Source organism: Tubulanus polymorphus, chromosome 4 (assembly GCF_964204645.1).
Source record: "Tubulanus polymorphus chromosome 4, tnTubPoly1.2, whole genome shotgun sequence".
NCBI lineage: Eukaryota > Metazoa > Nemertea > Palaeonemertea > Tubulaniformes > Tubulanidae > Tubulanus > Tubulanus polymorphus.
The window spans coordinates 26,522,681-26,533,902 of record NC_134028.1 but is presented as its reverse complement, the minus strand read 5'-3'; the positions used below and the strand labels follow the sequence as shown (position 1 = coordinate 26,533,902).

At 39.2% G+C, this 11,222-nt stretch overlaps 1 protein-coding gene across 1 annotated transcript; it reads left to right on the top strand.

Annotated features, from left to right (window-relative positions):
• Positions 1-809: 809 nt before the first annotated feature.
• On the top strand, positions 810-11,128 carry LOC141904041 (aminopeptidase A-like). Its single transcript, XM_074792482.1, has 18 exons — positions 810-1,509; positions 4,476-4,617; positions 5,018-5,152; positions 5,483-5,603; positions 6,093-6,247; positions 6,642-6,755; positions 6,854-6,988; positions 7,148-7,213; positions 7,291-7,356; positions 7,824-7,993; positions 8,078-8,154; positions 8,468-8,607; positions 9,342-9,545; positions 9,652-9,731; positions 9,835-9,939; positions 10,096-10,263; positions 10,373-10,513; positions 10,844-11,128. Exons 1-18 carry the CDS (start codon positions 917-919, stop codon positions 11,076-11,078), a joined length of 2,847 nt encoding a protein of 948 aa, XP_074648583.1. The 5' UTR covers positions 810-916; the 3' UTR covers positions 11,079-11,128.
• Positions 11,129-11,222: the final 94 nt, after the last annotated feature.

The window sequence follows — 11,222 nt, the reverse complement described above, 5'->3', positions numbered from 1 at the left end:
CCCGAAATGCGGTGAAGCATATCCAATCCATTGACTCGTTATGTTCATCATAAACGAGATCAAAGTTTTTATAATCCTGCGGGATGAATCGATGGATGACCAGCTAACTGACCAATGATACGAGGACTATCAACAAACAAATCCACGCAGTGTTGACACGAGATAATCGTTGGAATGAGCACGAAATCGAATGACAAAGCCCTCAATGTCCCACTTACCACACAACTATATTCTCATAAACCAGCCTTCATGCATTTATACTCCGATTATCTCCATGGTTTTAAGGAGGAATAAGAACGGTTACAGGGGCGGATCCAATGGGGGAGGGTGAGAAAATTAATATTAATGCAAGTTACCAAGTAACAAAATAATATGTACATGTACGGAGAGGATATAGAACCAGGTATGCAAGGCTTTAAACCCTCCTAGTCAGCAAATCTGCCAACATTTTGAGCTAATAAATGAGAAGAAAGTAGTATCTTAAATTGCTATTCCTTGTCGAGACTTCGAATGTTGGAGAATATTTTACAAGTATTAGAGTTCATCCCTCAGATGAGTACACCAGTATTAAGATTATTTAGCGCCCTCTGGTGCAGTTCCTGCTTTGTATTCATATAGTAATTCGCGATCGAGTCGGGCACGCTGCACGCGCGTACTTTCAGTGAGTTTATCTTAAGCGTTCTATCTCATTATCATCAGTTGTCGAGAGAAGGAATTTGATTTCCTGGAGTTTTCTAAACCAATTATCTCAACGGATAACAGGCGCTGTTTCAATATAGTTTATATACGACATAAAACTATACAGATAACCTTTCTAACAACCACTGATTGATAAAATACTCATTCACAACTGGAGCGATCGAGTATATGACGTGCGCACTACGTTCTTGATCCACTCCTGGATTCCGCTTCCAAGATGGAAATCAAAAAAGGAGTATTTTGCACGCGATTGAAACTCGTTTTATACACTTTATTTTGGATTGTCGTGGTAATTATTGTGGGCGTCGCCACGTACTACGGTAAGTACTGTCCGGATGCTAGTGGTGGGGACGCGATACCGGGCGCCCAGCCGTGGCTCAATCTAAGACTCAATCAGAAATTCGTCCCGATTCACTACAATTTGACGCTGTATCCGGACATTTACGATGGAGCCGCCCACTTCTACGGAAACGTTTGTATCGATATCGAAATCGGTGAGGAGACGAGACACATTTTGGTGCACGCCCTAAACTTGACGATATCTTCAACGAATGTTCGATTGAAAGCGACCACGCAAACCACGGCAGCCGATGGTAGCGATGAACGAAAAAGGAGGGCGACCGAAAATGGTTTGGCGATACAGAGAACTTTTTACTACGAACCGAATCAGTTTTGGGTGATTGAAATGAAACATACGATCAAGAAAGGCAGCATCGTCGGCGTAGATCTTCAATTCGACGGGTCTTTGGATAACGGAATCGTCGGTTTTTACAAAAGTACCTACGTCAACACAAAAACAAACAAAACCAGGTAAAAATGTGTTTATTCAGTATGAAATTCCGGTTTCTCATTTGTCAGATATTTTGGACAGCCCTGTACGTAAAAAAATTTGAAGTTGACGTTAAGATATAATGTTGAGTGGGTTTACTTTTTATGACAATACTACGAGTGCTCTTTGTAATAATAGTTTTTGCTTGGTGTGTGGGTTTTGCGCAGCCTGTGGATATATACGAAAAAAGAGAGACCTGGAAATCGACTGCAATCCGCGTAAAGTTCTATATCCTTAAACATTCGGTATAATTGACTCGTCAGTATTTCACCTGACACCCAACACAAAACCTCACGTTTGTTACCTCCGTGGGAACTAATTTATAACCTTTGATATATGCCTTATTTTTCTTATTTCGAACGCGTTATTTCCGTGAAAATGTCCGCCCGTTCTCATCACATACACAAGTAACCCCGTAACCAACTCCGCGCGCTAATAATTTTCCCGCTTTTTTGTACGCGCGAACAAATGTTGCTCATCAGTCATTCGAGCATAACAAGATATTATACTTCAACAAAATTGCGAAATTGACACTGACTTTCCCATCTTTATGTTCTATTCTGTCGGTGGTGGAAGCCTAGAAATTGCCGAGTTTTAAGGTTTCTGGCAATTGCGGCTCCGCGAGTCCTTCGCCCATTATTCAAATACCGATTTTTAAGCCAACCCGGCGCTGCGAAGAAAACTGATTATCTCAGTGGGGAAAATCTAGAATCGACCTGGACCGTTAAAACGGACTGATTTCGTGTATTGTGGCATGTATGCATGTAAAAGGAAAGTACCACTTGACTTTTCTTGTTGAGGGCAAAGTAGATAGCGAAATGTGGCGACTCTTGATATCGGATCAAATGTAACCTCTAAAGATATATAAATGACCAAAAGTAAATAGAATGCGAACGACATTCAGAGCATGTGGTTTCCTCTCAAACCGCATGTGGTTTCCTCTCAAAGCGCAGGAACGTCCCCGCTCGCTAGAACAATCGTCCATATGAATATTCCCATACGCCGGTTTACATGACCTTGACCTTCTCGTATTCGCTACTTTACGTTTATTTGAATAAAATTCGATACGTATTTTATTGTTTTTCGCTGTTCTATTTGATACAATAGAGAATAAAAACAAGTTATGTTTCGGTTATCATTTCATGTGTTATTCACCTGTTGCACATCTTGTTCGAGTCCTGTACCCTGATGTAAAACAGTTTCTGAATAGAAGGAAAGTAAAATGGATGATTAATTCATCAAGTTGTATCGTCAAAGCCTTTGGGAATTTTATTCTAATTTCTTTGTTAATCCTCAAATCCTCTGTGTACCGCTGAGTTTAGAGTGAAATAAAGTTTATGTTATATTATCAGGCCTTAATAGGAGCGCTCCGCCAATTGGCATCTCCGACAACCTCTTCTTACTAACTGTTATTTTCAGGGTCGCATGATATAAACGTTAGTGTAATATTGCCCAAGGTTCGTATCCCGGCAATAATTGTTGGCCGTACAAAGCGTGGAGCAGCCGGGCAGAAAACCCGTTATCGCTGCTGCAGCTATATTTCATATTCAATACTAATTTCTATACGACATTGAATATGAAATGAAATATCTATATATTTGTTTTTGTTTCCAGGAAACTTAAAGTCCACGCGTATTTTAATGGTTTTGTTATTATATATGCTATAAAATGCTTTTAAAATGGCCGTTTTGACAATTGAATCATAGCGAGAAATATCAAAGAGAAAAGAATTTAACAGTCGTCTATTTGATTCATTTATCGCTTTGCCTTCTTGATTTCGAGTAGAATGTAAAAATTTCATACTATTGAGAGAAGCGTATAAAAGACCGACCGGTTCGACCAGTTTCTGTGAGAAAAATTCTGATTGAGCACAATACACAATTCCCCCACAAAATCCCTGAAGATTCCGAAGCAAGCAGAACGAATCACGTGATTTGAATCCTGTTTTATCTGGTCCAGTGTCTCTAGCAGTAAATGATATTATCGTCAGCTGAAAATGTCAAAAGATCTCATTATATCGAGCTTTCCCCCTGATCGCTTTCAAAGGAAGGACATGATTGCGTTGCCATCATGATTTGAATTGCTAAAGCTATTTGTAAATTTCTGTGTACATCAACTTGTATAAGGGGCGTCCACGCCATGGTCTGAATTTGGCCCGTTCCAATTTGGAACGGACCAAGCGTTCAAACTTGCAAAAAAGTCCGTAACAAATTGGTTCGTTCCATTTTAGACCGGTCTAATTTTGACCGACCTAAAAGACTGACCCAGGAACGATTGTAATATATGCGTCACCAATTCGTCATCAAACTGATTAATATAGTTTTCTGATATCATATAATTTTCATATTGCGTTAAAGATGATATATAGGATAACAGAATGATATTTATCTTAGAATCCGTCTATTGCCTGTGTTGCTCGAGGAGTTGCCGTTTTAATTGTTTTGAAAATGTCCTAGAATTTACCATAAAAAAATACGTAGAATGATGTGTCTAGATATAATGATAAACTGCAGTCATCAAAAATTGTTATCTACATTATCGAGAGCGTGTAGTTCAGTGTTTATTTGTCATAACATTTCGATCGGGTTTTGATCTATATAAATTATATTTATGAATATTTACTCGTGTCTCGAAGGTTATCAAATGCCATTTTTTCACCGAGTGTTTAGAAAAGCAACTAACTGAATCAGACCACACACTGGTAAGAATAAATCAACACACCAAACTTCACGGGGTTGATATAAAGACTCCGCGGTTATGTTGTTTTTAGCCTTAAGCTAGTCATCGTATAAAGCTGACGAAATCTCATAAGCGAAAGTCTCACTGGAGGCGAGGTCGACCAAGTGCCATTTAGTAATGTATTCTGCTAGAAAATATTTGATCTCGCACGCACGAGTTTCATGACTCAGGAGAACCAACTTCTTTCCTTTCTTTTTCTATCAAACAGTTCCCTTGCGACGTCTAAATTCGAACCAGTAGAGGCTAGGAAAGCGTTTCCTTGTTTGGATGAACCTAATCTGAAAGCGAAGTTCACGGTTACTTTGATTCACAGACCGAGCTTTATCGCCCTATCAAACATGCCAATAAGTGTGAGTATATGGTAAAGATATAATATTTAAAGTATTTCCTTTTCTCTGAATAATCTGCACACCCCCAGTTTCTCTGAGATTTATAATCTAGATAAGGTCATTTCAACTTTTGAGTAGGATTTCTACCAGGTCAGGGTTGTTCATAGACGAATCTAGGGCGGGTGAATTTAGGTTTGGTCCCCTTATTTTCCACTTCCAGGCTCATCCTCTTAGAAATTTAATCTTTTTAGGTGAATGTATTTTTCAAAATATTCTAAATCCCAAGCCATCAGCTTGCGACCTTGGAAGCACTGCGTCATCCGATGAATAACCTTCCTTTTTGGACCCCGCCTTCCAATTTCCTTAGATCCAAGAACAGTAGCCGACCAGAGATTAATATGATATTGTGTATTTTGTTTAGTCTAATTTCACGCGTGAATCTGATAATCTGACGGTGACTTCGTTCGAAGAATCGGTGAAAATGAGCACGTATCTCGTCTGTTTCATCGTCTGTGATTTCGAATACAAACAAATGACGACAGCCGACAATAAACCGGTAAGACTTTCGCCGTTCTTTCAAATATAGCCTGTGGTTTTTGATCATGATACGCAATTTGCTCAGTGATTCCCTTCACAATTCGCCTTCGTATTTTCATCACGTTTAAAGCCGGTTCTTCCTCTGTCCCCGAATCACTGCTGTGAACGACGGAGATGAATTCTTGATTACAGTACAAAAATAGTCTCTGATTGAAGGATACTCGCGTATCCATCGAGACAAACAGAAAATCATGATGCCGAACACAAAACTGTCATAACGAAAACATATTTGCTAATGCACATCGCAATCGTTTTGTTCAATATTCATTATTTCTGATGTCTTCTTTAGTTTCGAGTTTACGCGACTCCTGATAAAATCGATCAAGTCGACTACGGTTTGAAACTCGGAGTTCATGTTCATAACTTGTACGAGCGTCTGTACGATCAACCGTACCCCCTTCCTAAACAAGGTATCATTACTATTTCATAATGAATCCGTATTTAAAATTACGTTGAAAATACGTTTTTCCGGGTAAGATCGGCGGATCTGAGCTTTTCTCAAAGATCAGAGGGCGATGGTTCGATGACATTGATATACCACTGCAGGGTGGGTATAGACCAATCCGACGGTCATAGCTAGCCTTCTCATCTTGCCAGTAAAGGTGGAAAAGTGTTAAAAAAGTTCATTAGCCCTTTAATGCATCCAAAGGCATTCTTATCCGGATACCAGGCTATGTATTTTCTTTTAACTGAGTATTTGACCTTGTGGCAAATAAATCAATTTTTGGAAGCATTCTTGATTTAGTATCCACTCATGTTCATCTACGAACTTCCGACTTTTTGTGTCAGTGTCAGTGTTAAGTATCTCTAGAATAAGTTCAACTCATTATATATCGATTTCAGTTCTGCATTAATTATCTGAAGTCGATTTGTACTGGATGGGTTTATTTTGATTTTAGATATGATCGCTATACCAAATTTTGGCGCTGGCGCGATGGAACATTGGGGTCTGATCACGTATCGTGAGTCGGCGCTGTTGTACGATCCGAATGAGGCTTCATCGTTTAATAAACTACGAGTAGCGTCGGTTATTGCGCACGAGTTAGCGCATCAGGTAACTAAATACCGTAGTTGAAATAGTTTTGAAAAAAATTGAAACCTTGGCCTAATGCGTACACCAGCGAGGATTCGATCCTGGGGCTATAGTGCTGGAGATGATCGGCGTGACCACTCGCGGCCACGCTGAGACCATAGACCATGTCCTGCACATGAATGGACATGGATTGTGACGTCATATTAGAATTTGCATATGAATGATAAATAAATACGATGTTCGAAACTCCGTGCATGATTTAAATATATCACAAATCTTTAAGTTGTTTTCTTGTTTGAAATTTTGATTAAATTGTAATCAACAATGTGCCCCTTATAGTAAATAAAACAACGAATTATTGTGTAAATGGTATTGTTTATTTAATGAATGTGTATTTGACATTTGATGATTAAAGTGGTTTGGTAATATTGTAACGATGGACTGGTGGGATGACCTGTGGTTGAATGAAGGATTCGCTAGTTTTATGGAGTATAAAGGGGTTGAAAGTTATCACCCGGATTGGGACATGGTAAGTTCCAATCGATTTGCGGTCGTTTCTAGCAGTTGTATCTCCTATTCATCTTCTGCCAGGAATATAGCGTTTGTTTTTTAAAATTCTTTCTATAGAAAGATCAGTTTTTGATACGAGATATGCAGCGTGTATTGAACACAGATGCCCGCGTGTCGTCACATCCTATCGTCGTACCGGTCAGTCACCCGAATGAGATCTCGGAGGTATTCGATAGTATCTCATACAGCAAGGTACAGTCCAATAATGAGTGAAAATCGTTCACTAGTATAAACTGTATGTCATAGACGATTGTTTATGAACTTATGAGCGACTGACTCCTGGTTTTAAACAAAAGTGATTTTTTCTCTTGCTTATGAATATATGTTTACGGTTTCAACATATAATTATAGGGCGCCTCCGTAATACGAATGCTAGAATCCGTTATGGGTAAAGATAAGTTCATGACAGGAATTCAGGTGATTAGAAAAATAACTTAGATTATCTTATCATTTCGATGTTTAAATGGATAACTCATTGTCGAAATCATTTTTAGGCTTACTTGAAAAAGTTCGCGTATAAAAACGCGAAAACTGACGATCTTTGGGAGGAATTGAATAAGGTATGGATAATGATTAAACGCCACTGCATATCTAGGAAACAGAAATATATACATCGACAAATCAAAATGATCTTTATTGTTTTGTTTGAAAAGAAATATCAAGAAATACATGTTTTATATAATAATGTGTATCGTGTAATTCAAAGTAATAGTCACATGGTACTTTCAAGGTAAACTATTGGTTCATTCTGAGTACGTGGTTTCGCTACTCGAATAGTATCTGATGAAGCTACGAGCAATCACGATGATCGCTCGTATGATGAAGCCACTAAATGCACTAGCAGCGAAAGCACGTACTCAGTACAAATCTGGTTAACCTTTTAAATAATATATGTCTTAACGTTTTACCTACAACTCTTTCATTTTCTACATTTTCTATAACTAATCCAGTCGGCTAGAAAAATTTATAATGTCTGTGTTTTTTAGGTTTCTTTTCATCATAAGTTCCTCAATATTGTCATTTTTAGCAACGATATGGCGTGACCCCAGCAGTTAAACCGTTTATGGACACATGGACCCGACAGATGGGCTATCCGGTTATACAGTTCAACTTCGTCGGAAAGGACATCGTCCTGACGCAAAAACGTTTCATTTCTGATCCTAAAGCGAACATGACTGGTCAGACATCACCCTTCAAGTAGGATCCATTCTTCCATCCTTCGCTGTTTTATACTAAATCTGTCATGAATTTAGTATAAAAGGTTTTTCTTCTCATTTCTAGTTATAAATGGTGGGTTCCGATATCGTACGTGACGTCATCCGGAGACACTGGTTTTTATTGGATGAAACCAAATGAAGGTATAATTGTCCGTGCCTTATTAGGCTCGACCCATCAATTCGTTGCTAAAGCCCAACGCACATGACACAGAGAAAAGCACGTGAACAGCAGACAGGTGGCTGATTCGGGGCATCTAAAAAACCAATCGGCGTTTCTAAAAGATTTTCTGTTCGGCTAGGGGCACGACAAACAATGTTCACATTTGCCCATTTCTTGTGTTTCTTTTGTTAGCAGAGAAAACCTCTGTGAGACCAAGCATGTTTACTTCCGTGTTTCTGCGTTTCCCTGCGTCGTATGGATTGGATCGCATAATTTTATTTCATTTCGTTTCAGATTTGAAAATTGTTTCACCGATTTCCGATCCGAAAACGGAATGGATCAAATTCAACGTGGACCAAACCGGGTTTTATCGCGTAAATTATCCGACAAATACGTGGAAAATATTTGCAAACTTGCTGAAAACGACACCAACAGTAAGTAGAATGCATCCTCGCTTGCCAGGGGTCCAGTATCACTCCCGAACTCGCTTCCACCAGCCCCCTGGCCTCACGAAGCGTGATTTCATTACTGGCGCTGTTGCGCATGACGTCATATATCGATTTGCGAAATACTTCCTTGTTCGGTAAAACGTTCGCTGATTGGTCCATTTAACGGGAAAACCAACAGAAGTCTACTGTCGGTTTGTTACAAGCGCTGTGATTAGTACGACCGGATTCTGGTCGGCTAGTAACGACTCCAACGACTCGTGAGGTCAAGGGTTCGGCGAACAGCTTTAGCGTAGTGGGTTCGAATCCCGTGAAGATGAGTAGAATATGGTGTTTTAACACTTTAAAAGATGCACGAATACGTTAGAACCAACGCTTGGAAAGCGTAAGAGACCGCGTTAAAATGAAGATACGGTTTTAACGTGGTTTCTAAAAAAAGAATTCGTTGGGATTGAGGGTCGTATCAGTCTTTCCTTTTAAATTTGGCCCAAAGCAGCCACGTGGCATCGCTATCTCTAAAAGATATGATTCTGAAATGATTTTTAAAACGTTCCAAAGCTGGTCGTCCAGTTTCGCGAAAGAATTCAAACTCAAACTGATTCTCAATGCGAGTTTAACTACTTCGCGAAACAGAGTCCTGTTTTAGGTAGAGCTGATTTTCCGAGATCATATATTTTCTTCAACTCCTTATATCTACAATCATGCTTCCCTTATCTGAACAGGCGTTGAATGTATCTGACCGGTCCAGTTTGTTACACGACGCTTTTAAACTAGCCTCGTCTGGTTTGTTGGACTACGGATTGGCTTTAGATTTGGTGCAATATCTCGAGAAAGAGGATCATTACGTTCCGTGGGAGACAGCGGACAATCTGTTCAATGGAATAACGAATCTCTTAGAACAATCTCCGATCTACGGAAAATGGCAGGTACGCAGTCAAACGCAAGGCTTTTTACACGTGAAATAGAGCTATTAAACCAACGACCTTTTACTGAACATGTTTCCCATACTATCTCAACATTTTGTACTTGCAGAAACTGATTGGCTCTTTGTCTAAACCGACTGCTGAAAAACTTGGTTGGGAATCGAAACCCGGGGAAATTGATATTGATAAGTAAGAAATACGTAGCATTTGTAGTTTTAGTGTCATCAAATCGTTAAATCTTGAACAGATTTATCGCGACACAATTTTCTGAAATCTACATTATATTTCGCAGACAATTAAGATACGTAATTCTGCGACAGACATGCGAGGCTGGTGATCGGAGCTGTTTACAGAACGCCACTAGTTTACTCAATAATTGGATGACCTCCGGCACACCGTAAGTATAACACCTCATCAGCACCGACTTGGTCATTTAGCAAAAAAATATCAAATCGTAAACTATAGGTCATCTTAATAGTAATCGCATTATATCAATATATTCATAAATCAGTTATTTGTGAAAAATGACCGAATGAACATTGTGTTTGATCAGAATCGATCCTCAGATACGGTCGTTTGTTTACGGGTTTGGAGTGAAAGGTGGAGGTCAGGCAGAATGGGATTTCATGTGGCAGAAATATAGAACAACCGCTTCACCTCAAGAGAAGAATCGTCTGATGTCTGCGATGGGATACTCAACTGAGGTGTGGATTCTTAATCGGTGAGTTTCAGTAAATGATGTTGCCGTTTTGAGTTCACTCTTATCTATATCTTCGGGCTTTAGAGCGCTTGGCTTCAGACTCAATTCAAACTGAATCATTTTTTCGCAGATATCTGGACAGGGCAATGGATCCAGATCTTGTGATGGATCAAGATTTCTTTTCGGTTGTTACGTACGTGGCGCGAAACCCCGTAGGATTAGAAGTGGCTTGGAGCTGGGTGCAGAAACATTGGGATAAATTTGTAAAACGGTAAAGTATAGAATTATTCAATCTAAATGGATCAGCAGGGATTCGTCCATCGAGGTCACCTCTGATCAGTGGTGCGTCTCTGCAGAGATTGTTTTCTTCGCTGGGCCTCGGATTTTCATTGCCCTCCAGAGCTATATGATCCGCTAGTACTTCTAACTCAATCTAAAAATCAGCAAAATAACCTTAAACCCTCAATAATACACGAACTTTCGAAACTTTCATTGTGGTTATTCCTATATCCTAAATCGTTTTTACTTCGAGCCTCCGGTAATCGACTTCAAGATACTGCCGTGTAACACCCTGAAACAGTTTTAATTTTCTGTTATATAGATTTGGTACTAGTCGTTATTTAGGGCGAATGGTACCGAGACTTGTGACCGGATTCAGTACGGAATACAAACTAGAAGAAGCCAAGTTGTTTTTTGAACAACATCCCGAAGCCGGAGGCCTGTCACGTGATAAAGCCTTAGCACGAATCAGAGCGAATATTGATTGGAGACAAACTCACGAGAAGACGATCACTGATTGGTTGAATGTTAGATATCCGGGAACAAAGAAATTTTAACTAATTCATGTAGATATTAGATATATAAATTGTTGTATATATCATTCATAGTAATTCATCATTTTAACCGATTTAACTAGAAATATTTACTTTAGCTAAATATATATGTATAAAATAATCATTAATTTTTACACGAATATTTTT

Coding starts and splice junctions, on each gene's coding strand:
- LOC141904041 (XM_074792482.1), top strand. CDS start 917: ATGGAAATCAAAAAAGGAGTATTTTGCACGCGATTGAAACTCGTTTTA. Junction 4,618..5,017: donor TATCAAACATGCCAATAAGT/GTGAGTATATGG, acceptor TATTTTGTTTAG/TCTAATTTCACGCGTGAATC. Junction 8,155..8,467: donor TTGGATGAAACCAAATGAAG/GTATAATTGTCC, acceptor ATTTCGTTTCAG/ATTTGAAAATTGTTTCACCG.